We start from the raw sequence: 27,301 nt of genomic DNA, 5'->3' as shown, positions 1-27,301 counted from the left end.
GGGCAACTGTTCAACAACCAAAACAAATAACAACGTTGCAAAATGAGCGGCTCAAACAAGAAAAGTTGTGCAGTTTTTGGTGTCGAAGTGTTTCAGTGAAGAAAATTTGGAAAATCGTAAATATTATTTGTGCCTAAACCAAAAAAAGAAAAAAAATCATCTTCGCAATTCAATTAATGCTCGTGTTCCATTGCAGAAAATTGCATATTCGCGTTTTCCCATACTTAAATTCTTAAGAGCAAAGTTGTGAAAATTAGATTGACAAACATATTTTCTGGAATCCAATCGACACGTCGCCTCCTGTAAAAAAATATATTTTAGTGTCTTGAAAATTACGGCATTTATCATAAAGAATGAAGAATTGAAAAAGGTGGAACACAAACACAATAAAACGAAGCTAACAAGCATCTCGAAAAGAGTTGGAAGAGAAGAACAGAAAAAAAACAAATGTCCCTCATACCCAGAGAACGAAGTCAGCTGAATGTGAATAAATGATGCGTCGCCGAGTGTGTGCGTTTTTATATGTTAGCCGCCGAAATTTTCGTGATTTTTGCAGTCACAGTGCTTGAGGTTTATGATTAGGTATCATAGTCAAGCGTTTGATTTAATGTAGTGATAATTATTGTTTTGTGACCGTTATTGAATAAAGACTAAAAATGCACATTGCGGCTCCCGAAGGTGTTTGATTTTTTTCTAGTTACTATTAAGCCTGGAATCACCCAAGCAATTGTCATTTCTATTACTCGGTTGTGTGGTATCCGTTTGTAATGTGTCATTTTATATCGCGGCTTTGGCGCCGGCTTGTATATTCACACAAGACTTCGTTCTCTGCTCCAAATTCCGGACAGCAAACTGAAATTAATTACCAATGGGAAACTTGAACTTTTTGGCGTTAGACCGGCGGCCATACCATTTAATTTGATTCGGTGCATTTATTGGTGTTTCTTGATCATTATTGGGTCGCCTATATAGCTTTATTTTCTTCTGCTTCTGCAGCCATAAACTTAATGAGAAAACGGAAAACGAAAAAAGTGTTTATGTTTTGACACATTCATGTTTGTGTGTATAGGTGAACATAAATTATTTACGCAAAAATCATGTCCGAAGCAAAACGTGTTACATTGACAACTATTAGTAGTACGGTATCCTCATCTCTTCTGACGGCCGGTTCGTCGAGGTTCGGTGCAGAGTTTTTGGCTCCAACAGGAAAATCGGCGGCACCCGCATCATCGTCCTCCAGTAAAAATGGCTGTAAAACATTGCGTTTGAACGTTGAACTATTTCAAACAGATTGCAATCAATATCCAGAATTTGATTATTCAAAATTAGTGCATGTGGAAAAGGTAAGTAGTTCATGAAACAGTATATGGTTTTGTTTTTCATGTTGTTCTAATGGTTTTGCACTGTACGATTTTTTCTTTTCAATTCTGAAGCAATAACAGTTGCTTTGAATGGCTGTTGTGAATTTCCCTTTGAATAAAAAATTTAAATTTAAAAATAATAAAACATATTTGCTCTGCTCCAGAACTGCAAGAATATAAAACTTTTTACTACGATAAACCAATTTCTCTTTATGATATCGAAAAAAAACAAGTAAGCAAAGGCTACAGTCGAGCGGGGCTGACCGTTGAATACCCTACAACACTATAATAAACGATACAGTTTATATAGGCGAGATACTCGAAAGAATTCCACAAGATATTGTGACAAATAATAAAAGAAAACCATCAGGTTTCGTTCTCTAATTTTCGAATTATAGCAATTTTAACTACTTTGCTCATTTCCAATTTATTGGAAGAAGTTGCGCGTAAATGGTCTTCCTAGATCTGGAACCAATATTTTCCAAAGACCTATAATCTCTCAGAAGTGGCCAAAGATTAACAATTATTATTGGTTTTTGACTGAAACACATCTATATGAGATACAGACATTTGACTATATTCTTCAACGAAATCAGCGTTAACGAAATAGTCAGAAGTGCGTCTTTCCTGTATTTGTGAATTCTCCAAAAAGTCACTGGAATTTACATTTTCGTATTTTGTCTACAAAAGTTGGCAAACTATTTCCCACATTGAATATTTTTGGATGGCCATCCAAAACTGCTTGGCTTTTGCAATGTCCGGTAACCCCCATTCAAATGTGCGTGAGGATCGGGCAATAATTCCGACCTGCTGACAATTTTGCAGTTTTTTTGGTCCATTTCAACCCTTAAATATATGGCGATCATCTCCAAAAAGAGTAGGCTTCTATTCTGACCCTCACCTGATCCCCATGCAAAATTTCGTTAGGACCGGGCCATAAATGCGATCTGTTTATGATATCCTGATATCCTAACTACTTAGTTTTGTTAGCTGTAGAAATATTACCAAATGTTTAATTCAAAATGAAAATATGCCAAAAATGTGACAAAATTGAAAATAATATGAGAAAATTTTACAAAATCAATATTTTCATCTTTAGAGAGATATTTTCATGCGATTTTTTAGACGTTGTTTCTTTCCTGCCAAGAGGCCATTCTGAATTAATGAGAACTGTCGAAATCAGTTCAGCCGTTCTCGACATATAAGAGATCTTTCAAGCATATCTTCATTGATAGACATATATATCGCACATATTTTGCTATATATCCGTTTTGTTGGATGTTAACATCAATGTAAAGATCAGAAGTAACCTTGTCATGGCTTTGTGATTTTGCCAGGATTTAAAATATTCGCGGTTTAATGAAAACTTTTGAATTTTTTCAACACAAAAGATATGGTCTATTTTACCCGTTAAATATTATCCGATGACCACCCAAATTGGTAGGCTTCTTCCCCGCCCTAAGCTCTAGCTACATGCGAAATTTCGCGTCGATTGGTCTATAATTGCGTCCTGTATAGCTACTGCAAAATCCGACATTTTTTCAGTATTTGGTCCATTTCAACCCCTAAACATTTGGCGATCATCTCCAAAAGCAATAGGGTTCTATTCTGGTTCAAGCCCCATCTACATTCTAAATTTCGTGAAGATCGGGCAATAATTGCGACCTGTAGAGTGATTACAAATTAACATGGACAGACGGACAGACGGACAGACGGACGGACGGACATACATAGCTCGATCGACTCAGCTCGGCGAGCTAGGAAGATCCATATATACTTTCCTATGTGGGAAATCAATATTTCGAGGTGTTACATAAATTTTGGCCCAATCAAACTTATAATACCCCCAACACATAGTGTTGTAGGGTATAAAAATTGGACAACTTGTAGATTCTTGCAGGTTCTAGAACAGCAATTGCTTCATAAATAAAAAAGTATTTTGTGCAGGAGCGTGTATGAAGTCAACGACTGTTCGAAACCACATGGTTTAACTCTAGAAAAAAATCCGTTTTGTTTTTGAAATTGTTTACAGATGTAGATATTCGTACCCTGATTTTGGGAAAGTATATTTTTCTGGGGGACGGATTTGAACATACTCAGGACATGTCCAGAGGAAAAAATTTCAAGCCGAAATTAAGAAGAACTCTGGTTCGATTTTCTGAACAGAATCGGGTTACCCGAGTTCTGAAAATATATTATCACATAGTGTAGCATTTATGAAAGGTTATTTTATGGACTCTCATAATGGACCCTTAAAAAGTCGATAATTTAGATATAACTTCCAAAAAGTTTTAAGTAGTGTATTTAAAGAAAATATTTTCCCAGAATCTGAGTACAAATACCTACCTCTGGAAAAAAAATGCAATAAAAAACCCCCATTTGGGTCAGCCTTATCAATGACCGCTACTCTAATGTCTTACGTTACCAAGCGTTGGTCAGATTAATAATTCTGCTTCGGTTTTGAGTCGCAAGGTTTCTGCGAAGCATTACCGACAGGATCCACTTTCGCCTTCCCATTAGTGTGCTTCCCACTATCCTTATTTTCCGCAAACGAAGCATACGAGACGGACTATATCGTCTGCTTCGTCACCTTTTTCTTCGCCTTGGGTTGCTGCTTCTCAGTTGACCGCGTCTTTTTCACAACCACTGGTTGGGAGGCAGTCTAGGTCGCCTTCGAGAGGGTTTTTTCCCGAGATTGGTAACTCAGTAGACAAGACGCTCTCACGTTCGCTCGCTGTAGTCCCTTTTGTAGTTGACCCTGCCCTGTCCTGCAACCTATATACTGGTCGGAATAACTCAACGACACATCCATTTTATCTTCCTTGTACCTCAACTACCAATGGCCTGAGAGCATGGGTTTTACCGACATTTAGCGATGAATTTGTATTGGGGCTCTGGGGCAACGCAATTTCTGACTAGATATCGTGACATAGACTACGGCGGTATCCATGTCCTCTTCCTCCTCCTCAGATAGGGGTCCTTATCAAAAGTCTACACAGACATTGTCGTGACTCGTGTCGTTTACTAAGTCAAGTGTCAAAGCATTGTCGCTTGCCAAGCTACCCATCCATTGCGTCCCTCCAGTGGGAGCAGACGATCTTGAATCACTGTCCGAATTCGATCTTAAATCCATTTCTGTTGTTGGTAAAGTTCTCACCTGTAGCTTTATTGACTGATGGTGCCAAGGCGTTCACACAAGCGTCAGTCAATATAAAATAGTTTTGTTTTCGTTGGGGGTTAGGTATTAGTAATTTGTTTGCCATACTCCGTACCTTGAAAATATCGGTATCCTGCTTGATGCGCGCGTGGTCCCATAATACCCCAGATCCTCAAAATTGCTAACACATTTCATTTTTTTTTTCATTTTCTTAGAAAAAATTGAAAAAACTGAAACAGAAGACAAACGGTTTCTCGGATCCCTTTGAGGATAATGACGATGATGTTGCGCGCATTGCAAAGGAGTTGGAGAGAAAATATGGAAATGCCTACGTCAGTGGACGAGGCAAGAATAAAAGAGATGAAATCGACATAGGTTTGGGCTATGACGAGTCCGACTCTTTTATCGATAACACAGAAGCGGTAAGAACCCACAATTTCATGTCTTGCAGTAGAAAACTCAATTGTGTTTTATTTTCAGTACGATGAAATGCTACCCGATGAAGTGGAAACCATTGAAGGCGGCTTCTATATTAATTGCGGTGCCTTGGAGTTTAAAAAACTCCACACCGAATCAACGACTACCAAAACCGATGAAATCATAAAAATGCCCAATCGTCCAAAGAAACCGGTTATTTCATCATCGTCTGAAGATTCATCCTCCTCGGATGACGACGACGATGAGGAGGATGATGATGACGATTCTGACGATGATGAGGATGATGAAGAGGAAGACTCTGCCGAAGATGCTTCGGTTGAAACAACAAAGTCAAAGTCTAGCTCCTCTGCCCCTGCTGTTGATAAAAAGTTGAAAGTCACCTTAAATCCTAATAAAAAGAAAGCATCTAATCCACCCCTGGAAAATGGAAATAATCCCAAAAAGAGAAAAATTAAAAATATTACCAGTGGTGTATCGTCAGGATCTTCTTCAAATTCTCCAAAACCTGTGACAGATGACTTGGCTTCTGATTCAGAGAAGGAAAGAAATGCCAAAAAGTTGGAGAAAACAACAACGGTGAAGGATATGTTAAAGGCTCAGCGCGACAACTTCCTGAAGGCACAAACAACCAGTGATATTAAAACTGGCAATGGCAAAGTTAAGGGTAAAGCTTCGTCCGGAGACGACGACGATGGTGAATCTAGTGATGATTCCGATGAGGAGGATGACGATGATTCAGATAACAGTGATTCCAATCAGAGTGCTCCCAAAGCGCAGACAGATAAAAAATCGGCATCCAGCAATGAAGATAATCAGGGCAATGAAAGTAGGAAATAAATCATATTATATTTTTTAATTTTTATGATAATATTTTTTATATTTTTTGCAGAATTAAGGTCTACAGACACAAAATTACCTGATTTGGAGCCCGATGTATTGGGAAGTGTTGTGGAATTCCGTGAAGGTATCAAAGCGAAAAATCTACTGGGAAAGAAATTTCAATTTGATGATAATCTGTCGGAGAGCTTTTTAAAGTAAGACCGATGAATTTTATTTTTTACTAACCATGCATGGAAAATATTTGCATTATCTGCCTTTTTCAGAATTGATGATGCATTGCTGTGCATTGATAAAGGCGATCGTAGCATGGTCTATGCCCATTTGGAGTACCAACTTTTACAACCGAAATATTTCTTTTTGCGAAAAGCCAGACAGCTGCGCGAAAAAGAAGAGAAACTCAAGACCAAACGAGCCTTTAACAAACTACAGAAAGCCGTAACCGAAACAATGCCTATTGTTATAGCAAGTTACGAAGCAGAAATGAGAAGATATGCTGAACTGCAGTAAGTTTCAAATGCAAAGTTTTGCGATTTTCGGTTATTATTAAAGCAAATACTTCATTTCAGGGCGGCAAATGTGAATTCCGAACAGCCTCCCAAAATGCCAAAGAAAAAATTCCCTTGGAACCCCAATTTAAGGTTACAAAATGTAGTTTCTTTTATTTTTCTTAAATATCTAAAATATTTATGTTTAGAAACTTGTTGTACGACGTTTACCAAGTACGTTGGACTTCATATCCTGTCCTCGGCAAGAAGAAAGAAAATCTTGAAGATTTCATTACCAGCTATATGAGCAAGAAGGTTGTAGAAATATGGCCCAAAGGTTGGATGCGCTACGAGGAGCTTCAAAAGGAGATTGAACGGAGAAAGAATGCAATTAAAAAGGCTAAAGAAAAGGAAAAGTCAAAAACACTATTGCCAGCTGTTCCGAATGCGGCAGCAGTTCAACATGCCATCACATCCAACACAGTCACATTTAGTACTCAACCAAACCCTCCGCCTGAGACGAATCCACGTTCGAATGCCAATTCAGATACCGATTCGGTGGCCAGCAGCAGCAATACGTCATCGAGTCTGAAACGCAAAAACACCGATCCAAATCCAAGCAATAAACAAACTAAGGCCGCGAAGGCAGCCAAATTAAATGGCGAACAACACAAATCCTCGAACACTAAAAATATGCCGACTGGCCTAGATCTAACTTCGCCCAATAAGAAATCAGATCATAGCATTAATCACATAATATCACCAACATCTATGGCTGCCGCCCAGCAAGCAACCACATCTTCGATTTTCAGTGCCACAGTGGCGGCTCTATCTCAACCCTTGAAACATTCCAGTAATACACATGTCATTGATCTCGACAATTATACGTGTCCCAGCGAAATAATGCAACAAGCCGCTGCGGCCAATGCAGCTTTGGCATCGTATACAATGACGTCTTCGTCGTCCAACACAAATACCGTCTCACGGCGCGAAAGTAGCGGAGCTGATTCGGAAATTGAAATTGTTGGTTATTTTCCGCCAAAAAGTAATGTAAACAAAAAACAGAAGACTAATAGCCGTAGTGCTACACCGAACTCCTCTAATCAAACTGGTTCCGAAAAGACTTACAATAACAACAACAATAATAAAAAGAAACAGCCACCTAGTTCAACAATAACATCGGGAGCATTAAATCTACTGGGTGTTGAGGGCTACAATAAAATGGTGAATGCATTTATGGATTTGGGAGAGGTAAGTAATGGCTTCAAGGTTTGTTGTTTGTTTTTATGCTCATATCCATTTACAGCACCTACAAGTGCAGCCAATTTTATCTTCACCAGGGACGGCAGCCAATCAACTACAGTCTCGACCGTCAACATCCTCTTCACCAATGCCCCCCAATGTGCCACATCAATGACCCAAAACACCGTTGAGGAATTACACACCATCGTCGTCGCCCAATCCACTGAGTTTAATAGGCACCACCCCACCTATAGCGACCAGTTCCAGTGTGACGACATCTACGGCATTTTACAATCACGAACAAACTGTAGCAGCGGCCTTAGTATTATCCTCATTGTGTGGTAATACCTCAACGATAACAACAAACACCACCGGTAATAAAATACCCTCACTGCCAGTCGTTACATCAGCTCAATCATTGGGTATTGCATTTCCAGCAGCGGTAACGGCATCATCGGCAGTAGCAACGGGAGCAACAACACCACTACCGCTGTGCAAGGATAATTTAAACTTTAATAATTTATCAACACTGCCTTTATTTCTAACACCCCAACCGCCATCCAGTATAAATAACAATAGTTCTTCACTTGGTGTAAATATCAAATCATCGTTATTGCAAGCCTCATCCCTGACATTGCCACCAGGATTTTTAACACAAAATCCTTTCCTATTACCCTCACTCAGCGCCACCTCATCATCATTGTCATCATCGTCGTCGAATGAATCCTCATCATTAAAATACGAACGACACATAAGATCAACATCCTCATCCACCTCATCTGGCTCAACATCCACATCGTCATCATCTGGAAGTCGTCGCCAGGCACAGCATCATCAGCACATAAAGAAATAATATATTGTTCACATCGATTGTTATACTTCTGTGACCATATTTCTTATCCAGTGTAAAGTATGTTTATCATATTTTTTGTTATAATCGTTTATTTTATTTTTTGTCGTCAGTCTTATTGATTTTCTCATAATAGTACTACTTAATCCATTTCAAAATTAGAAGAAAAAAGAAGAAAATTTAAGAAAACTGTGTATGTTGTTTATTTAAGGAAACGTAAACCGTAATTTATAATTTTTCTAAAAATAAACAAAGAAAATTTAAATTAAGTACAAAGGGTGTGTGTGTTTATTTATTTCAATTTCAAAACTCTTCCTGAATGGAAAATCTGTTGCAGGACTGCTATTTTTAAATGCCTTTACTTTGCATTGGACAAACGGAATGAGCTAAAATCAATGAGATTCACTGATGGAGTGCAGGATTTTTGGAAATTCGAGCTTTAAGGTTACGAAATGTTCTAAAATGGAATCAGTTGGGTATACGTGCACGGATAGACTTAAATACTTAAAATTTGGTATGAGAACCAAGGTTAAAAAGTAAGTTTGATAGGTGGGTTTGGAAATGCGTGCTATATTTGTACGAGGTTATGATCCAGCAATTTTCCGTTTACATGAAATTATAGCAGAATCTTTTTTGAGGTGGTGGATTCTGCACCTTTTCTCTTTTATTAAGCTTAGACACATTTTCTCTTAATTTTATACCCTTAACCATATATCATTTGATACGGTCAAAACGTGCCTCATCGAAATAACGGTTTTAGACCCTAGGTCTCTTTGGACCAAATTCGTTTCACGACATTTGGAGTCGATCTAGCGATGTCCGTCCGTCCGTCTGTCTGGCTGGCGCGCACGATAACTCTCGAAGGGAGTATCCCATTTGATCCAAACTTAGTACATCGTAATATTATCAAACTTAGATCGAGTTCGGAGTTGGGCAATATCGGTCCACTCCTTCTGGCACCTCCCACACAAAATGTTAAAATTTTCAAAGAAAATAATTTATTGCACAGAAAGAGAAAGGATAATCCGATTTTGCTCCAACTTTGCGAATCCTAATATTTTCATCAGTACTGGTCAGGTGCAAAAATGGACAATATCGGTCCACTCCATCAAGTACCTCCCCCACAAAGGTTCAACATTTTGAATAATTATAACTTTTATAAAATGTGATGTAAGAGTCCGATTGTCTTCAAATTACAGACATCAAAATATTTTTATTAACCCAAAGATGGAATGTATCGGTCCACCCCTTCTGATACCTCCCCCGCAAATTGTAAACATTTTGAATATCCATGGAGCTCCTAAAACGTGAAATTGACATTCGATTCCATTCAGACTTGGTACATCTTAATATTTCCATCAACACAAGATCTGTTATAAAGATGGTAGAGAACGGAACATTTCTTCTGGTAACTCCCCCACATAGGATTCAAGATTTTGAGAAACCAAACGCTCAAATTAAGCCAAATAAACATTCAACTTTCTTCAAATTTCACACATAAAAAAGTTTTTTGATAACACCAGATCTGTTGTGAGGATGATACATAGCTGCGAACACCTTCAGGTACCTTACCCACAAAGGGCCACAATTTCCAATACATTTTTCTTTCGATTTGCTATATCTAAATATTTCTCTCAACCAAAAACTTGGGATGAGTATAGATGTTATGATGAAGTTACCAATATAGACCAAACCTGACACGCCGCAATATTTATATCGTATTTATTTAGATCCATAGGAGGTCAAAAGTTTGAATAATCATAAAAGAAGTCAAAATATATTTAAGTAATCGATGAGGGTAAACGTCTGTCGGCAGAACCGACTGATACCTTTTAACTTGTTTTTATACCCTCCGTCATAGTATGGAGGTTTTCTTAGGTTGTCCGACATTTTCCACGTTACTTAAATTGCATTTATATTGCGTTGCAGATTTCCTTTTTCTATAGAGGTCAGTCTTGGTGGCTTCCATCGCTCTAAAATTCCATTAAAGAATCGAAACACCTAAAATCAACTCTCTCTCTTTGAGTAGAATAAAAAAACGCATTTTAGAAAATAATTTTATTTATTTGTTTATTTTTTTTAATTAAAATTAGAAATTCTTTCATATGTAATTTGTGGTTGTCCAAAGGTTTGGGTCATGTATTTGTAACTTTTTGCTATTAAATATTTGTTTGTGTTGCTGTTTTATAAAAACTGTTTTCACATTCCTTTTTTGTGGGGGGATGGGTGTTGGAGGTAATGTGTCATACAAATTTCCGGTATTATTAAAAATTATTAATGGGTAAATTTTAAAACAACAATCAGATGTGTGGGTGTGTGAAGGTTTTTAAAATTACAGACTACATCAGCTACGCGGAAAAAATTAGAGTCGATTAACTTAATATTTTCAAAAAAACATTTACAATTAATAATAATTAGGTTGTATATGATAAAATTCTATATATGTTACGTATGTACAGGAGGAATATAAGAACCAAGCTTTTTTTGTGATCCCTAGACGCTTTGTTTTCTTTGATGTTCATATATATGCCCATAGCAAACAAATAGCAATATAAATATAACACTTTGAATAAAACTAAATTTGTAGCAATTTATTTTACAAAATAATATGTATGTTGTTTTGGAACTGTATTACAACAGCCGCATAAGATATACAATCTTCTTTAATATAAACAAAATAAACTAAAAAAAACATTTTGAATGATTGCGTTTCCTTTTTATATACCACTTTTTGTTTTTGCTGTTTCGTTAAAAAAAGCCACAAACAAAAACAAAAATGCATCACAGTCGATTTAAAAACAAAAATAAATCTCTCTTTGTAACGTTGCAAGAAAAGAATACAACTGAAAATATAATAAGCTTTAAAGGCTTATACACATATTACAAGTTTCCTGTCCCTAAAATCTATTTCATCCAACGAAAAATAGAAGTTATACGATTGGCTGCCGATGTCATAAGACCCTCGGCAATGGTGGATTGTTGTTGTTGTTGGCCCGTGGCTGGCGTTGTTATCAAATTGGTATTTATAATATCATGTTGTGTGGGCAAATTAGGTACGTCTTCCCAGTCCAAACGGAAGGAGTTTTCATCTGCAAAAGAAAAGAAACAGAAAATATAAAAACACAAGTAAAAAATATTTTTTAAACAAAGAATACCTTCCGATTCTGATTCCGTTGCCGTTTCAATTAGCAATAACAGCGAGTCAACTGATTTCATAAGCGGAGCATTGCCAACCTCTTGAAATCCATGTCGTCCCAAATCACTTTTCTCCGGATCCAAGAGTACAAGCAAATTTTCCAAGGTATGATTATCATTAAGCGCACGTAATTTAACCTGCTGGGTGTATGCTAAATACATAATGTTTGAATTGAGCCGCGAAACTTTACGTAGGAATTGCTCTTCGTTGAGTTTACGACAAAAGTCCCTGGAAACAAATTATTTGGTATATTAGATATTTATCTAGACCTATCTATATTCACACTTACCCATACACCACTTTGTATGGCAAACGCACATTTAGATAGTAGCAGATCAATTGTGTTAGCTGGGCCGTATACGTTAGGGCGCCCACAATGCGAAAAGCACTAACACGACTCGGTGCAATCTCATTGGCAGTCGTCTTTGGTACATCATCTTTGTTGTCTTTCAACCAATCCAGGTAAGCCGAGTAGTCACCATTGGCCGGCAGCGATGGGGCCACAATACGATATTGCATTTCACTAATGCCACTGCTGTGGATAACCCATTTGCCGCGTATATACGATGTGTTTTTGGCATCGGCCAGGGCGGCTATCGTTTCGGCATCTTCAGATGGTGAATTTGGATTTTTCTGTAGCTGTTGCCCGCCGGCCATACCCGCCGTGGCCGGGGACTTTTCATCTTTGAGCACAATTTCGGAGATGGGAAAAATGTACTCAACCAATTGTCGTATGCCGCGTCGTGTAACATCTTTTAGGGTGTCCAACAGTGTAGTATGGCGCTCACGTAAACTATCAATTTTTTCTATACGATCCAATACATAATCTTCGAGCTCTTTGACTTTTATTGGATACTTTGGCAATGTTTTCTTTTTGTCGGAATTAGCTTTGGACAATTCATTACGTTTCTCTTGCAGCGATTGCAGCGTGGACTTTTTATTTGATATCAAATGTTGCAGTAGATCCACCTGTTCCTGATGCCTTTTGATTTCAAATCGAATATTTTCACTTGTTCGCTTTTCCCGAATCAGCCGTTCGTATTGTTGACTAAATTCGTTTAGTTTTGCTTTGATCTTAAGAAATTGTTGTTGTTTTTCGGATAAACTAAAAAGACAGTGGGAGAGATGTTAGTAAAAAGTTTTTTAATAAGTCTATATCTCATGACCACATTCATATGAATAATTATATTGCATTTATTTATATCTTGCAATTTACAAGCCATTTGGCCAATCACAACCAGCAAATACTACAAATGGAAACTTATTATGGAAAATAAAAGGACCTATTCTTCCTATACTAATATTCGCTTCAAAACTCAGGATGAAAGGACAAACATAGTTTTGCTTCTTGACTTGTAAGAAAATAGAACTAAGAAGATGGGAGATATGCACTCCCTTGGATCTGTTAATTTTTTACATTTCTTTCGAGTGTTTATATTTTCAATTTAATTTATTTAATTGTCTGTTGGCCATTCGAAACTGCTCTAATATACAATTCCAGCTAGCCACGTAGATTTTCAAAACGTACATAAGTATTGTACTATATCCTGAGTATAACAAAGCTGTCGTTCTGTAGTAAGAGGGAGTTTGCTGAATAGTCCAAAAAATTATAATATTTTTAGTTTAGCTTCCGACAACATGAAGTTTATTGATGTGACGTTTACCTCACCTTCGTCCTCCGATCAATTAGGATCCATGATCTTCATTTCTTGACTTTAAAAATGTTCAGGAAATGTGATATAATTGCTTAAATGTTTCGTTTTTTTCTTAATTACTGAAATCAATCACCTAAGTATTGCCTTCCAGCTACACAAATCTTATCTACATATCATCACCAAAAATAAAATCATTTTCTTCCTCTATAAAACCCTCATTTTGTACTTAACTCACCATTCTCCGTGGGGCTGTCCCTTGCGTGTGATATATCCAGATTTCACACAATCACGGCAATGAAATCGATGTTGTTGCGTTAGGCAGAGGAAGCACTTCAACGATGGTGCAGTGTCCAAACCAATACCTCCGTCACCATTGCCACCCGCAGTCTTCCGTGTACCCTTCAATCGATGCTTTTTAAGAAATTTCCCATTTAATTCTAAAATCTCGTCATCCTCATCGTTGGATGTGCTTGATACTTGAAAGTTTTCTGGTGCTTTGGAACTTTCGTCACTACTGCTTGAAGCCATAACATAATTGTGTTAAAATGATGATGCGAATGTTTTCAATTATGTTTGTAGATGTTTTTTTCGTATTAATAGCTATTATTTGTAAATATACAGTTGCAAAATGTATGTTATTAAAAAAATATACGTATTTGACTTGGTGGTGGCAAACAATCGATATTCTACTTTAAAAGGAGTTATCGATTAATATTTTTTTCCTATCGTAATTATCGAAGGAAATGCCTGTACTAAGGCAAATTTACATTAGGCAAGTTTACTTGCGGCAAGTTTGTCTTTGTTGTGTAGGGGGAAATGGGATAGAAAAAAACAGCTGTTATTGTCAAATTCTCAAAATTTTTTATTGTCAAATTTTGCCGATAGATGTATACCCTCAGCTAATGTTCGCATTACGTATCGAATCTGCAAGAACTACTATTTTTGCAGTTTTTTTCGATATCATAAAGGGAATATCGGCAATCGCAGTTCGGAATGGACCAAATATTGCGACGTGAGGTGAGGTAGCAGAAGCGGTTCGCAGATATATATCATCTTCACAACAGAACTTGTGTTAACAAAAATGTTTGGGTGTGTGAAATTTGAAAAGATTTGGTTGCTTATATCGCTTTTTTTGAGCGTTTTGTTTTTCAAAAATTTGAGGCCTATACGGGGGAGGTACTAGAAGAAAAGGTCTGATCTCTACCATCTTTATAACAGATCTTGTGTTGATGGAAATATTGAGATGTACCAAGTCTGAATGGAATTGGTAGTTAATTTCGCGTTTTATGCGCTTCATGGATATTCAAAATTTTGATCCTTTGTGGGAGAATCAGAAGAAGTGGACCGATATATCTTCACAGCATATCTTATGTTAGTAGAAATAATGGGATATGTGAAATATGAAGAGAACCGGATGGTTATTTCGGATTTTATAATCGTTTTGGTTATTCAAAACTTTTGCCCTACGTGGGAGAGGTACAAGAAGGAATGATCCGATCTCTACCATCTTTATAACAGATCTTGTGTTGATAGAAATATTGAAATGTGCCAATTTGGCGTTTTATGAGCTTCTGAATATTCAAAATTTTGACACTTTGTGGGGGAGGTACAAGAAGGAGTGAACCGACGTCTTCACACCAGATCTTGGGTTAAAAAAAAGTATTGTGATGTGTGTAAATTGGTAAACATTGGCAAACAGCTTTGAAAGTGTCAACAGTTTGAATAATCATAACTCAAGGTTGGGGACAAAACGACTGTCGAGAAAACCGACTGATACTATTTTATGATACCATCGTTGCCTATATAAGGTCGGCCCAAGAGATTACTTCTGACAATTTGACAAAAAATGTAGTACTTTTTGTTCATGTGTGATTCAACTTTCTTTGAGTTTGCAGGAGCATCTTGTTATTGCGCCATGCAAATTGCCTTGCATAAACGCATGATAAAAGTACAAAAGAATGATAAAACTCCTAAAGAACAACTCAATTAATTTTAATTTTACAATTTTTGCACATTTGGCGCGTTACCGGTTACCGTCTACCCCAAAAAAAAAATACAAAATATTTACATCTCATTAAGCCAAAAATCTCTCTCTCTCTCTTCCGCTATTTCTATGTTCTCTTTAAAAAAAGAACAAAATAATCGATTAATACTTGTAAATCCATGATAATCGTAGAATATCGGTGAAAATATTCTTTAAAATCCAATTTTTATAAAAAAATGTTTTTTATTTATTTATTTTATGAATCACCATTAATCTCAATCTTAAGAGTATTTATGCCAAAATTAAGTTTGTTATGTACCCTACGTAAAGCTACAACGCTTGCTTCAGTGATTAGTAAAATATAACAGTTTTGTTTATTTGTGAGACCCACTACACGATCCACCTGCCAATCATCGATGGGAATAGATGGATTATGAAGTTGTAAATATTGCAATAGTTCAAAATTGCTAAGCGTGTATGTATTGGGTATAGAAATGCTACCATATGGTCGTTGGGGCATATTTTTAATGGCTACAAATTGCAATTGTAAATCCATCCATAAATGGTTAATATCATTAAGAAATTTTTGTATTAACTCTTTGGAAAATGTATCCTTACATTTAATTACGTGATATCCTTGAAACATGTCCGATGAATCATAGCATGGTAGTGTAGGGAGTTTGTTGTGATTGTTGGTAATGTAATTGATTATCATATTTGATAATTTAAATTCCACTTGATTCCACAATTTGTTTACAATTCCAGCTTTGGTGAAATCTTTGTTGACCAAACACAATGAGAGTTGGTCAGGGGATTCGAATAGGGTTTTAGGTTCTTCGACTGGGGTGCTATTGCAAATACGCTTATTTTTTATATAGTTTTCATATTGTTCAATAATGTTTCTAAGTCTAGTTTCGCCTTTTATATCTTGACTGTGAACTTTACCGGATTTTTTGTTTTCTTTAATTTTTCCAAGTATAAAACAGGCCTGTCTATATTGCCGTTTCAGGGATTTAAATGTGTTTGTTTTCGAAATATTTTGTTTTGGAGTGTTTTTCATCTTGTTCTTGCGATTACCATGCCACCTAGGGGGTAGGTGGATTTGTAATCAATATTTTTATGGAGGCCTGTGTTATAAGGTCCACCACAGCTTGGCCATACTGTGGCAAGGCACTTTGTACGATCTGATTTGGCCTGGTTTCAGAAAGGCTCCGTTCTAAGACAGCCGGCTTAACCCCTGGCTGCCAACCATCCAATGGACACGGTTCGCATAACATCCTGGATTAGGGGGAGGGAGGTCATTAACAAATAACACAAACACACTGGTCAGGCTGGCTGTAAAAGAACATAGATATAGAATTTTACTACCCAATGATTTCCATTTAAAATAAAAGGTTTGCTTTTTTATTTTTTGTTAAATTTTATTAAAGCCCCTCTTTGTTTTTTATGTTTTTTATAATAAAGTAATAATTTAAATGAGGAAAACAAACTTTGTTTGAATCCAGCCAATAACAATATAATTTGTTTTAAAAATATCCTTTATGAATGCAGCATTCAAGATTCAATTTTTCTAAGATCTTGCAGTTCTCACATTATCAATTTACACAATATATGTACAAAATTCAAACCATCGCTTCCTTGCTGCTGGAAATAGCTTTCTTGTGTTAGTTTTGTTCTTCGTTCAAAAATTAGTTTGTTTTAAAAATATTGGTGGCAACAAAAATAAATACATACACATTTAATCCAAAAGGGTCTTTTGTTTTTTCTTGTTGTCTGTCAATGATTTAGAGATTTCTGGCTACTAATTGTTACACTTTTCTAATAAATGGCGGTGATCTTTTTTTAATTATTTATATCTTTGTTTTTTTTTTTTCGATAGAATCGAGTACGAAAGTAGAGTAAAACGTTGGTATTTGTTGTGGATGTTGTTGTAAGTTTCTAAAACAACAACTCTGTATTGGGAGACAATTGAATTTACTTCTTGCCTCCTAATACCTTATGGACAGCCTCGACGACATCTTTGGGTTGTGGCAGGGCATGTGTTTCTAATGTTTTGGCATAAGGCATGGGCACATCAACGCCGCAAACACGCCATACTGGAGCATCCAAGTGGAAGAAAGTTTCATCCTCCATGACACGGGCACAAATTTCAGCACCAACACCTGAAATTAAAAACAAATTGTAAACAAGTAAATATTTTAAGTTCGGCCGAGCCTAAATTTGAATACCCTACACCTGCACACACATCTTTTTTCTTCAAATATCAAATTTGAAACAATTCGGGTTAATAAAGTAGCTAAAATCATAAAATACCGATTCACGGAAGGTACCGTTCTGGGGGGCTATACAAATACGTGGACCTGCACAGACAATTTTCTGTCATAAGCTTTAGTATCCGTTACGAACTTCAAATACCAAATTTTAAACAATTCCGATGAATAATGTCGCTAAAATCATCAAAATACCGCATAGCGGGAGGGGTCGTTATATGGGGGCTATACGAAGACATGGACATACATATACAATTTTCTGTCTTAGGATGTAGTATCCATTACGAATGTCAAATACCAAATTTGATTTGACAATTCGGGTTAATAATGTAGCTAAAATCATCAAAATACCGAATATCGGGAGGTACCGTTATATGGGGGCTATACGAAGATGTAAACCTGCACAGACAATTTTCGGTCATATGCTTTAGTATCTATTACGAACTTCAAATATCAAAATTGAAACAATTCCGGTGAATAATGTCTCTAAAATCACCAAAATACCGAATAATGGGAGGTACCGTTATATGTGGGCTATACGAAGACGTGAACCTGCACAGACAAATTTTCTGTCGTTGGCTGAAGTATCCATTACGAACTTCAAATACCAAAATTTGAAACATTTCCGGTCGGGAGGTACCGTTACATGGGGGCTATACTAAAATGTGGACCTACATGACCCATTTTTCCAATACCAAAAATCCTACAGACATAATATAGATTTGAGTAAAATTTTATGAACTTACTCCATTTCGTTCGGAAGCTAGAGTGATTTCCACAGATGGACAGGCGGACGAACATAGAATTTTATGCTGATGAAGAATATATATATACTTTGTGGGTCTAAAATGTATATGTCGAGCTGTTACAAACGGAATAACAAACTTAATATACCCTTCATACTATGGTGGAGAGTATACAAATATGTTGATATTTTAAGTATTCCATAAAATGGTGGTGTCCATTCTGTTCGAAATGCCATTGGGACTACTTTTGACAATAAACCTAGTAGAAAGGCCTACATAAGGTCGGCTCATGACCTATATGAAGTCGGCCAGTGAACTCAAGAAGTCTTCTTGGGCATTTTTGGTCGGCCAAGAAGTGAAATAAAAGTTCAATAGTAACTCACCGCTTTGTGGCCATCCTTGTTCTACTGTCACCAAATGATGTGTCTTTTAACGGAATTGAAGATGGTCTCCATATCCAATGGACGAATTGAACGCAAGTTAATAACTTCAGCATCAATGCCTTAAATTCATAAAAATTAAAATAAAATCATTAGTCCTAAGATGCATATTTAAAATTCCACAATAGCATTACCTTTCTTTGCCAATTCGGCGGCACCCAAGAGACAAGTCTCAACGGCACGGGAATGGGCCACAAGTGTAACATGTTTACCAGGCCTTTGGATTTTGGCCTTACCAATGGGCACAACAAAGTCCTTGTCCAAGACTTTGGGATCAACGGCATATGAGGTACCGTATACGACTTCGTTTTCCAAAAAGACAACTGGATCGGGATCACGAATGGCGGCCTTCAATAGACCGCGAGCATCTTCGGAATCATAAGGAGACAAGACTTTAAGGCCAGGGCAATGGGCATACCAGGCAGCAAAGCACTGTGAATGTTGGGCAGCTACACCGACAGCAGCACCATTGGGGCCACGGAATACAATTGGTACATTAACCATACCGGCAGACATGTAGAATGTTTTGGCAGCGGAGTTGATGACCTTAATTTTGAGAATGAACAAAAAAAATTACACACAAATTTAGGACAGGCTTCCAAGGCCTCGTAAAATCACCCAAGATCTCAGGAAATACCAACAACAACATTTTGGTTTGGCACAAAATTCATTGAATTTTGCAATCTTATACTTTTTATTTGACTTAACAAACACTCTTACAAACTACAGGAAACAAAGACTTTTCTTGTTTGCAATTGATTTTATTTAATACCCAGTTTCTCTTTGATTATAAAGGCCGGTAAACGACGTCCCTTCCAGTGACGTGGCAATGGCGTTTCCTTGGCCTGTTGTATTTTATCGGCCACAAATTTGGCAGCATTAAAGGCTTCGGCATCTTTGATTTGTGCCAAAAGTTTAGCTTGGAATGCTTTTTCTTTGCGCATTTCACGACGTTGTCTAACCTTGGCCCATTCGAATTTCATCTTGCGGCGCAATTTCTTCAACTTGTGTTTCTTCATTTTACGCCGTCTGATGACAATCATTCTTGCCGCTTCCATTTTATCAGTTTTTGAATCGGTGGGCGCCCGAATTTCATTTGTTTCATTAGCTACATCACCAATTTCATCCAACCACTTTGATTTGGTTGGATCACCAATTTCTGGTCGTTTGGGCATATAGTCTCCAAGGGGTATGCGATTCAATTGGGGCTGCACCACGGCATATATTGGGATGGTGGCAAAGGGATTTGAATGCGATAAACCATTTTGAGTGTGCATTTGACGCATCATCGACAATGGGCTTGACAATTTTGATTTCAATAGCGAACCCTGTTTCATATAATTGGATAATATGGGTCATTTATTTTAAGAATTTTTCAAAAATTGTATTTTATTCATAATTTAAGGATGCAATTTTAGAGTTGTTGTGTGATGTGTTTAAAATATTGACGATTTTAAACCATATCTGGGGGAATCAACTCTATTGATGTAGTAAAAGAGAGAACTTAACCCATATTATCCCATTATGTTGTTAACGTCTTCGTTTGTATAGGTTTTTTTTAAGGTTATGACAAAAAAAGAAGTTGATATTGTTGGCATTTCCCGTTCGTTCTTGATGAATTACGATGCCTTTACACTCATTATGGAAGATTATATTTTGAATATAACAAATTTACTTAAAAGATTTTGAGATAATATGAGTTAAAGTTAACAATTATTATGTACAATGTATGATAGAAATGTTGGATAGATAAAAAATGGAAATAAATAAAACTTATTTAAGAATTATTTTAAAGAAGGAACTATAACAGGAAATGTTTTTTGTAAAGATAATTGTTAGTAAAATAATTTATGAGAAATAGATAAAAATCAATTTCTGGCCTTGAAAAATTATACGCTTGAAAAATCAATGCAATATCTTTTCTGTTCTGTTTTCCAATGGCTTTGTCTTTTTGAAAGAGAGAAAAATCTAAACAGCTCACAGGCTTGAAGAACAATCCTTTGTTGTGACAAATCGAATTTTATAGACATTGTCTATTTTCAATATCCGCGATTTAATGAAAACTTTTTAGAAACAGAAATATTGAAATATCGAAAAACAAGTAAAATAGTATCAGTCCGTTTTGCCGACAGATGTATACCCCAAGCCTTAAGTTATGATTATTCAAACGGAGGTTCCGAAGTTTACTAATATTGGCCAATTCGTATCTGACCTAAGACTGATATAAATATTACAACGTGTCAGATTTGGACTATATCGACAACTTCCTATACTTTACATGAGAGATATGTGCAATTTTTCTGAAAATGTGGAAATATGCGTCAGGTAACAGATATAGCGGACCGAAGTATTCCACTTTCATAATTCATCTAATACAGATAAAGAAAATCGAACATTTATATCCAATTTTATGCGAAATTATAAATTCCGATAAAATATATATTCCTATCAGATTTCTCGTTAAGAGAAATATTTAGATATAGAAAGCTGTAAAGAACCGCCGACTTGTTTCGCAAGTTATGACAGGTATAAGTATTGGAAATTGTGACTCTTTGTGGGTGAGGTACCAGAAGGGGTTGGCAGATGTATATCATCTACACAACCGATCTTGTGTTAGCAAAAATGTTTGTATGTGGAAAAATTGAGGAGATGGATGGATAGAATCGCCTTCTTTTAGCGTTTTATTTTTTAAAATCTTGAACCCTATGTGGGGGAGGTACCAGAAGAAATGGTCCGTTCTCTACCATGTTTATAACAGATCTTGTACTGATGGAAATATTGAGATGTGCCAAGTCTGAATGGAATCTGATGTTAATCTCACGTATATTTTAAAATGTTTGACCCTTTGTGGGGGATATGGCAGAAAGAGTCGACCCATCGACCTTGGGTTAAAAAAATATTGTGATGTGTGTAATTTGAAGAGAACCGGATGATTAGTGCGGATTTTATGATCGTTTTGGTGATACACAAAGTTGACCCTTTGTGGGGGAGGTACCAGAAGAAATGGTCCGATCTCTACCATCTTTTTTACTGATCTTGTACTGATCGAAATATTGAGATGTGTCATGTCTGAATGGAATCTGATGTTAATTTCACGTTTTATAAGCTTCATAAATATTGAAAATGTTGACCCTTTGTGGGGGAGGTTCCAGAAAGAGTAGACGGATAAATTCCATCTATACACCAAACCTTGGGTTAATAAAAATACTGTGATGTGTGGAATTTGAAGACAATCTGACACATCACATTTTATAAGAGTTATAATTATTAAAAATGTTAACCCTTTGTGGGGGAGGTACTTTATGAAGTAGACATATATTGTCCATTTTTGCACCTGACCTAGCACTGATGCAAATATTAGGATTTGCATAGTTGGAACAAAATGGGATTATCCTTTCTCCTTCTGTGCAGTCAACTATTTTCTTTGAAAATGTTGTGGTGGAGGTACTATCAAAGGTTCTCATTTACGATATTTTAATGTACCGATCCCTAATTAATCATACATGGAAAAAGGCTCCCAGTTATTTTGTATTGAATTAAATATATTCAAACTGAAGTACTTATTCATTATTTATGAGGCTATTATATTTAAATTAGTTTTCATATTTTTCTTCCCTTTGGATTTCTAATCAGTTGACAATATGCGTTTTACATTATCGTTTAATAAGCCAAAGAATTTTGCAAATATTTATGGTCCAAGGAAAAAATTCAAACTAAACTAATATAGAAACTAATAAAAACTGATGATATTGAGGTGATATTAATGCTTTAATCCTATAAAAGCGATTCGCTTACATGATCAATGGCTTGCATGGAGAAATTGAATGTCATAAATTCACAAACTGGACGAAGACCAGCCATGGCAGCACCAACAGCAATACCGGCAAAGCCCATTTCAGTAATTGGAGTATCGATGACACGTTTATCTCCATATTTCTTCCACAGACCGCGAGAAATCTGCAAACAAAAGAATAAAAGCAACAACAATAAAAATCAATTATATCACTTGAAACAATGTATTGTTTATACTGTGGCGCGTCACTAATTGTTAATAACAAATGAGTGACGTATTTGTTTCTTATTAACTGGTGAATTGAATGACCTTAAAAAATCACCGCGCGCAATCATTAACACACATACGCACACTTGTTTTATGATGATTTGTTATCACGCAAATTAACTAACTGCTTTCCCCATGTTCTATTTTCCAAAACTGTCATTACTTCGTCTTTTCCCCCACACATTCCCACAAACAGCACCAACAACAACAACATAATCGAATCGAAGAAAACCCATATGAATGCACTCACTCAACATTGACAATATGTTTGTATGAATGTCACATCCTAACCCGTACACGGATTTTACGTAATCACTGTGAAAATGATTTTTCTTGCTGTTGGAAGAAAAACTCACCTTATAGGCACCATCATACTGGGCCACTTCCTCGCCCATGATGAATACACGCTCATCACGTGCCATTTCATCGTCCAAGGCACTGTTCAGGGCATCTCTCACGGTCATTTGTTGTGCGGCTGCTGCCCGAGAAGTGGTGGCAAAGCCACGACGGGCTATGCTGGAAAAAATCATTTTTACTGGCTGCATCATTTTGTCTCACTTATGTCGATTCGTTGCGGATTTGGAAACTATAAATTGATAAGAAATGCCTTTTAGTTTCACTTAACAATTAGCGGTACTCTAAACTAGTATTGTATAATTTTTTAGCTATGCAAAATGTTGCCTCCACTTCTTTTTTCGCAAATTTTTACCTCCGTTCGTTCGATAGAGATGTCAACGATGATAGCCTGATGTTATGTTGTTGTAATTTGCTGGTATATTTTATGACAGATGAAAATTATCGATAATAAGGTATTGGTGCCGGTATCGATAGCGTAAATATAACCTAAAACATGACGTAAGGCGTATTGTGGAACAGACTCTTTAATTTTAATCGCTTAGTTTCCACACTTTTTTATGGTGAAACAAATAAACACGAAATATATATGCAAATCCGAACCGATTTTGACAAAATTTTATGCACTTATCTCTGAGCCAATTTTTACCAAATTTGATGTACTTGCTTCTAGGCTGAATTCGGTCGGATGTAGTAGAAACCATGGTACAATGAATTCAAGGTAGGGCAGAACTACCATATGATTTCAATTTTTTTATTTTTCTGGTTTAATATGTCAACTTCATTTGCTTACGTGTGTGTCTTCTTTTCAATAATAAAAAAATTGTTCACAAAATATTCAAATTCGGGTGTTTTTAAAATGCTTATTGCAACGTATGCATCGACAAAGCCTACAGTTTTTGTCGCGAAATAAACCATAAGAGATATATAGAACATGATTTTGAAAAGAAATGTTGACCTTTTATTCAGTTTTCGCGGTTTTAAATTATTTATTCAAAATCAATGCAACAAGTTGTTTGCTTTTTTATTGTTTTGATAGTAATTCTGACATTACAAGCCAAACAGGTAGACCTCTATACTTGCAATTTTTTCAAAGTTGACCTACCCTCTCTTCATTGTACCATGGTAGAAACAATTTAATGTATGAGGATTATTCCATGCAACATCATAGTCCAATGTTGGCATAATCTTTCCAATATTTCGGCCGGTGTCTCAGGAATGTTTTTGCAATGTTGCCTTCCAATGCATCAATTGAATATAGCGATCTATACTGTCAATATCATCTCACGGTAACGCTTATCATTCACAGTTACGTTACAATTCATAGCATCTTTGATGAAGTACCAATAAAACCACCAGCCCATAAACCGAACTAAACTGTAACTTTTTGGGGATGCATTGGTGGCTTTTGCAATGTTTCTGGCTATTCTTTACTCCAAAAATCGACAATTCAGTCTGCGCACCCTTTGCAAACTTTTATTTTATCTTCAGGTTCCCCTGTGTGACCGTTAAATATACGAATAATCGATAAAACCCCCTAATAAAGAACATAACCGTTATCGAAATAGTAACTGCAACAGATCAGCTGTTTTTGTTTACATTATGTGAGCAAAGTCAAAAGTCACTACATTTTGTTGTTTTTGCGTAGATTGTACTGTTGGGTTTTTTGCTCAAGTACAAATATAGTTTTTTTTGCCTGCTGTTTATCGAGTTTATCGCTCTTGTGCTATTACGTGGAGTCTTTATTTGCCTCACACAATTGGGAACATCAAACAGCATTTGCGTAAACTTCTAGCAAATATGGAACAAATTACTAAAGTTTGGTTAGGACCTTTGCCTGCCGATTCGCCGTATGTCAAACCATTTCGCTTCTATTATGTCCAGAATGGCAAGGAGAAAAATTGGGATTTGCTGAAAGTACATGACAGTGTGTCGATTGTTTTGTACAATACGACGCGGCAGAAGTTGATTTTTGTCAAACAATTTCGTCCGGCTGTCTTCCATGGCATTGTGACCACTGATGGTGGTAATGTGGATAATGTCGATTTAAAGAAATATCCACCATCCTTGGGATGTACCATGGAATTGTGTGCTGGCATTGTGGATAAAGATAAAAGCTGGAATGAAATTGCCCGTGAAGAAGTTCTGGAGGAATGTGGCTATGATGTACCCGTGGAGAGGGTGGAAGAAGTAATGACATACAGGTAAGAGTAGTATATTGTAATTAAGTGGTGGTGTTTTTCTTTGGCTACAAATGCATGCGTGTGTAAGCGTTTCATTAATTCATCTTTACATTATATTCCCATTTGTAGGTCTGGTGTGGGCTCCCAAGGTTCAAAGCAAAAAATGTACTATTGCGAGGTCACCGATGCCGACAAGAGTACAAGTGGCGGTGGGGTTGATGACGAACTAATTGAGGTTGTTGAATTGAGTATAGAAGAAGCCCGTAAAATGGTACAACAAGGCTCCGATAATAATAGCCCACCCAGTTGCTTACTGGGCGTTATGTGGTTTCTCATGAATAAAGCCCCAAAGCAATAAGCTTTAATAGTTGTCCTCAACGTACGATACTCTGTATACCAAACTTAAAAGACAAAACTGCAATGTCAGAGGCAAGCACCAAAAAAAAAAAAAAAATTTGTATTATTTTCATTTGTTTTAATATTATTAATGATTAATATTATGTCTTTTGGAACTATTACCTTTTCAATATAGGAGGGGTGAATACTTTCTATTGCAAATTCCAACACAATTGTGATTTTTAATAACATGTTATTACAGAAGAGAATATAGAAATACATAAATCTAAATGATGACTAAATAAATTTGCGTTAAAAGATTTTTATTTATTTTAAGAAGGTAGTGTACTTAAAGTTTTAAAATTTTAAAAAAATATCTTTTCAAGACCAACCTGACCAATAGATTTCTAGGATATTTAGCATTGCTTTCTGTCTGACTAGAATTTGTATATTTTTAAAAAGAAGTGCCGTAGCAAAAATCTATGCAACTAAACTATTTTTTTAAGGACTATACACCTAATAGTACGTTTATATATATGAGGGTTAACCCACTGGATTTGGATTTAAATTGTCATATCCATTACTTTTACTTCAAATAAAGTAAAGAAGTAAAGACTGGTATATTGATTAGGAGGGGTTTTCATGGATGAACTGAACAGGATATATTTTTGCAGACGAGCTAAGAGACTTTTTTGCGAAGCTAAAATAGGAAAACTTTTTATATAAATGAGCTGAAAGCGAGTATTTCGTCAGAAGTTGAATTCATTTAATAGAGGAGCTGAATAGAAGTCTTTTAATTGATGATATGAAAGTGGTCTGTAGAGGTGGGCGATAAACATACTCAAGCGGGATCCCACATAGGCAAAGTATAGAAAAATCTATCAGAATGTATATATCTATTTACATAGGATGATAGATAATGGATTTTTTAAAATATTGCCTTATGATCGTGGATATAACATATTTTTATACCCTCAGCCATATGGATAAAAAGGGTATATATTATTTGATACGGCCCAAACCTACCTCATCGAAATAACTGTTTTTGAAGTTAGATCTCTTTGGACCAAATCCGTTTCAGGACATTTGGAGTGGATCTAGCGATGTCAGTCCATTCGTCTGTCTGGCTGGTGCGCACGATACCTCTCTAAGGGAGTATCAGATTTGATCTAAACTTGGTACATCGTAATATTATTATCAAACTTAAATCGAGTTCGGAGATGGACAATATCGGTTCACTCATTCTAGTACCTCCCCCACTAAATCTCAACATTTTCAAAAAAATAGTTGACTGCACAGAAAGAGAAAATATTATCCGATTTTGCTCCAACCTTGCGAATCCTAATATTTGCTTCAGTGCTAGGTCAGGTGCGAAAATAAACAATATCGGTCCACTCCATACATTACCTGCCCCACAAAGGGTTAAAATTTTAAATGTTTATAACTCTTATAAATTATGATGTAAGTGTTCGATTGTCTTCAAATTACACAAATCAAAATATTTTTATTGGTCCAAGGTCTGGTGTGAATATGGAATACATCGGTTCACTCCTTCAGCTAACTCCCCCGCAAATGATCAAAATTTTGAGTATCCATGAAGCTTATAAAACGTGAAATTAACATCCGATTCCATTCAGTCTTGGTATATCTCAGTATTTCCATCAACACAAGATATGTTATAAAGATGGTACAGATCGGACCATT

The 27,301-nt window shown here is 36.2% G+C and overlaps 4 protein-coding genes across 13 annotated transcripts; 2 read left to right on the top strand and 2 right to left on the bottom strand.

Moving 5' to 3' along the window:
- Nucleotides 1–8: 8 nt before the first annotated feature.
- LOC101887406 (yemanuclein) lies at nucleotides 9–8,649 on the top strand. Of its 9 annotated transcripts, none has more exons than XM_020037593.2 (9): nucleotides 9–116; nucleotides 973–1,343; nucleotides 4,734–4,940; nucleotides 4,999–5,782; nucleotides 5,846–5,990; nucleotides 6,060–6,299; nucleotides 6,363–6,434; nucleotides 6,491–7,532; nucleotides 7,588–8,649. In XM_020037593.2, exons 2-9 carry the CDS (start codon nucleotides 1,098–1,100, stop codon nucleotides 7,696–7,698), a joined length of 2,847 nt encoding a protein of 948 aa, XP_019893152.2. In that variant the 5' UTR covers nucleotides 9–116; nucleotides 973–1,097; the 3' UTR covers nucleotides 7,699–8,649. The 9 variants fall into 9 exon arrangements, with proteins under 9 accessions (XP_019893152.2, XP_011293495.2, XP_058974869.1 ...); XM_011295193.3 differs by having other exon boundaries at nucleotides 12–116; nucleotides 997–1,343; XM_020037592.2 differs by having other exon boundaries at nucleotides 45–302; nucleotides 997–1,343.
- Nucleotides 8,650–10,413: 1,764 nt separating this feature from the next.
- Nucleotides 10,414–13,841, bottom strand: LOC101887235 (beclin 1-associated autophagy-related key regulator). Its single transcript, XM_005185803.4, has 4 exons — nucleotides 13,460–13,841; nucleotides 11,859–12,674; nucleotides 11,529–11,797; nucleotides 10,414–11,462 (listed from the first exon to the last, which is right to left on the bottom strand). Exons 1-4 carry the CDS (start codon nucleotides 13,750–13,752, stop codon nucleotides 11,278–11,280), a joined length of 1,563 nt encoding a protein of 520 aa, XP_005185860.2. The 5' UTR covers nucleotides 13,753–13,841; the 3' UTR covers nucleotides 10,414–11,277.
- Nucleotides 13,842–16,646: 2,805 nt separating this feature from the next.
- LOC131800414 (pyruvate dehydrogenase E1 component subunit beta, mitochondrial-like) lies at nucleotides 16,647–23,516 on the bottom strand. The gene is given in 7 exon segments (XM_059118882.1): nucleotides 16,647–17,370; nucleotides 18,608–18,655; nucleotides 18,658–18,726; nucleotides 18,799–19,210; nucleotides 22,460–22,621; nucleotides 23,081–23,310; nucleotides 23,434–23,516. Coding segments are annotated over 6 exon segments (1,071 nt in total). The 5' UTR covers nucleotides 23,273–23,310; nucleotides 23,434–23,516; the 3' UTR covers nucleotides 16,647–17,182.
- A 1,178-nt stretch (nucleotides 23,517–24,694) lies between these two features.
- LOC131800962 (uridine diphosphate glucose pyrophosphatase NUDT14-like) lies at nucleotides 24,695–25,898 on the top strand. Of its 2 annotated transcripts, XR_009341637.1 has the most exons (3): nucleotides 24,695–25,282; nucleotides 25,391–25,690; nucleotides 25,794–25,898. XR_009341637.1 is itself a non-coding variant. In XM_059118866.1 (2 exons), exons 1-2 carry the CDS (start codon nucleotides 24,879–24,881, stop codon nucleotides 25,617–25,619), a joined length of 633 nt encoding a protein of 210 aa, XP_058974849.1. In that variant the 5' UTR covers nucleotides 24,695–24,878; the 3' UTR covers nucleotides 25,620–25,726. The 2 variants fall into 2 exon arrangements, 1 of the variants encoding a protein (XP_058974849.1); XM_059118866.1 differs by lacking the exon at nucleotides 25,794–25,898 and having other exon boundaries at nucleotides 25,391–25,726.
- Nucleotides 25,899–27,301: the final 1,403 nt, after the last annotated feature.

Source organism: Musca domestica, unplaced genomic scaffold (genome assembly GCF_030504385.1).
Source record: "Musca domestica strain aabys unplaced genomic scaffold, Musca_domestica.polishedcontigs.V.1.1 135, whole genome shotgun sequence".
Lineage (NCBI taxonomy): Eukaryota > Metazoa > Arthropoda > Insecta > Diptera > Muscidae > Musca > Musca domestica.
The sequence above is the reverse complement of the archived record's forward strand: the minus strand, read 5'-3'. Positions and strand labels throughout refer to the sequence as shown.

Excerpts from the sequence above, each read along its gene's own strand:
- LOC101887235 (XM_005185803.4), bottom strand. The coding sequence starts at position 13,752 with ATGGCTTCAAGCAGTAGTGACGAAAGTTCCAAAGCACCAGAAAACTTT. Across the intron at positions 12,675-13,459 it reads GGACAGCCCCACGGAGAATG|TTTATCCGAAAAACAACAAC; the intron begins GTGAGTTAAGTA and ends CTGTCTTTTTAG. Across the intron at positions 11,798-11,858 it reads CCATACAAAGTGGTGTATGG|GGACTTTTGTCGTAAACTCA; the intron begins GTAAGTGTGAAT and ends ATTTGTTTCCAG.
- LOC131800962 (XM_059118866.1), top strand. The coding sequence starts at position 24,879 with ATGGAACAAATTACTAAAGTTTGGTTAGGACCTTTGCCTGCCGATTCG. Across the intron at positions 25,283-25,390 it reads GAAGAAGTAATGACATACAG|GTCTGGTGTGGGCTCCCAAG; the intron begins GTAAGAGTAGTA and ends TCCCATTTGTAG.
- LOC101887406 (XM_020037593.2), top strand. The coding sequence starts at position 1,098 with ATGTCCGAAGCAAAACGTGTTACATTGACAACTATTAGTAGTACGGTA. Across the intron at positions 5,991-6,059 it reads CTGTCGGAGAGCTTTTTAAA|AATTGATGATGCATTGCTGT; the intron begins GTAAGACCGATG and ends TGCCTTTTTCAG. Across the intron at positions 6,300-6,362 it reads AGAAGATATGCTGAACTGCA|GGCGGCAAATGTGAATTCCG; the intron begins GTAAGTTTCAAA and ends ACTTCATTTCAG.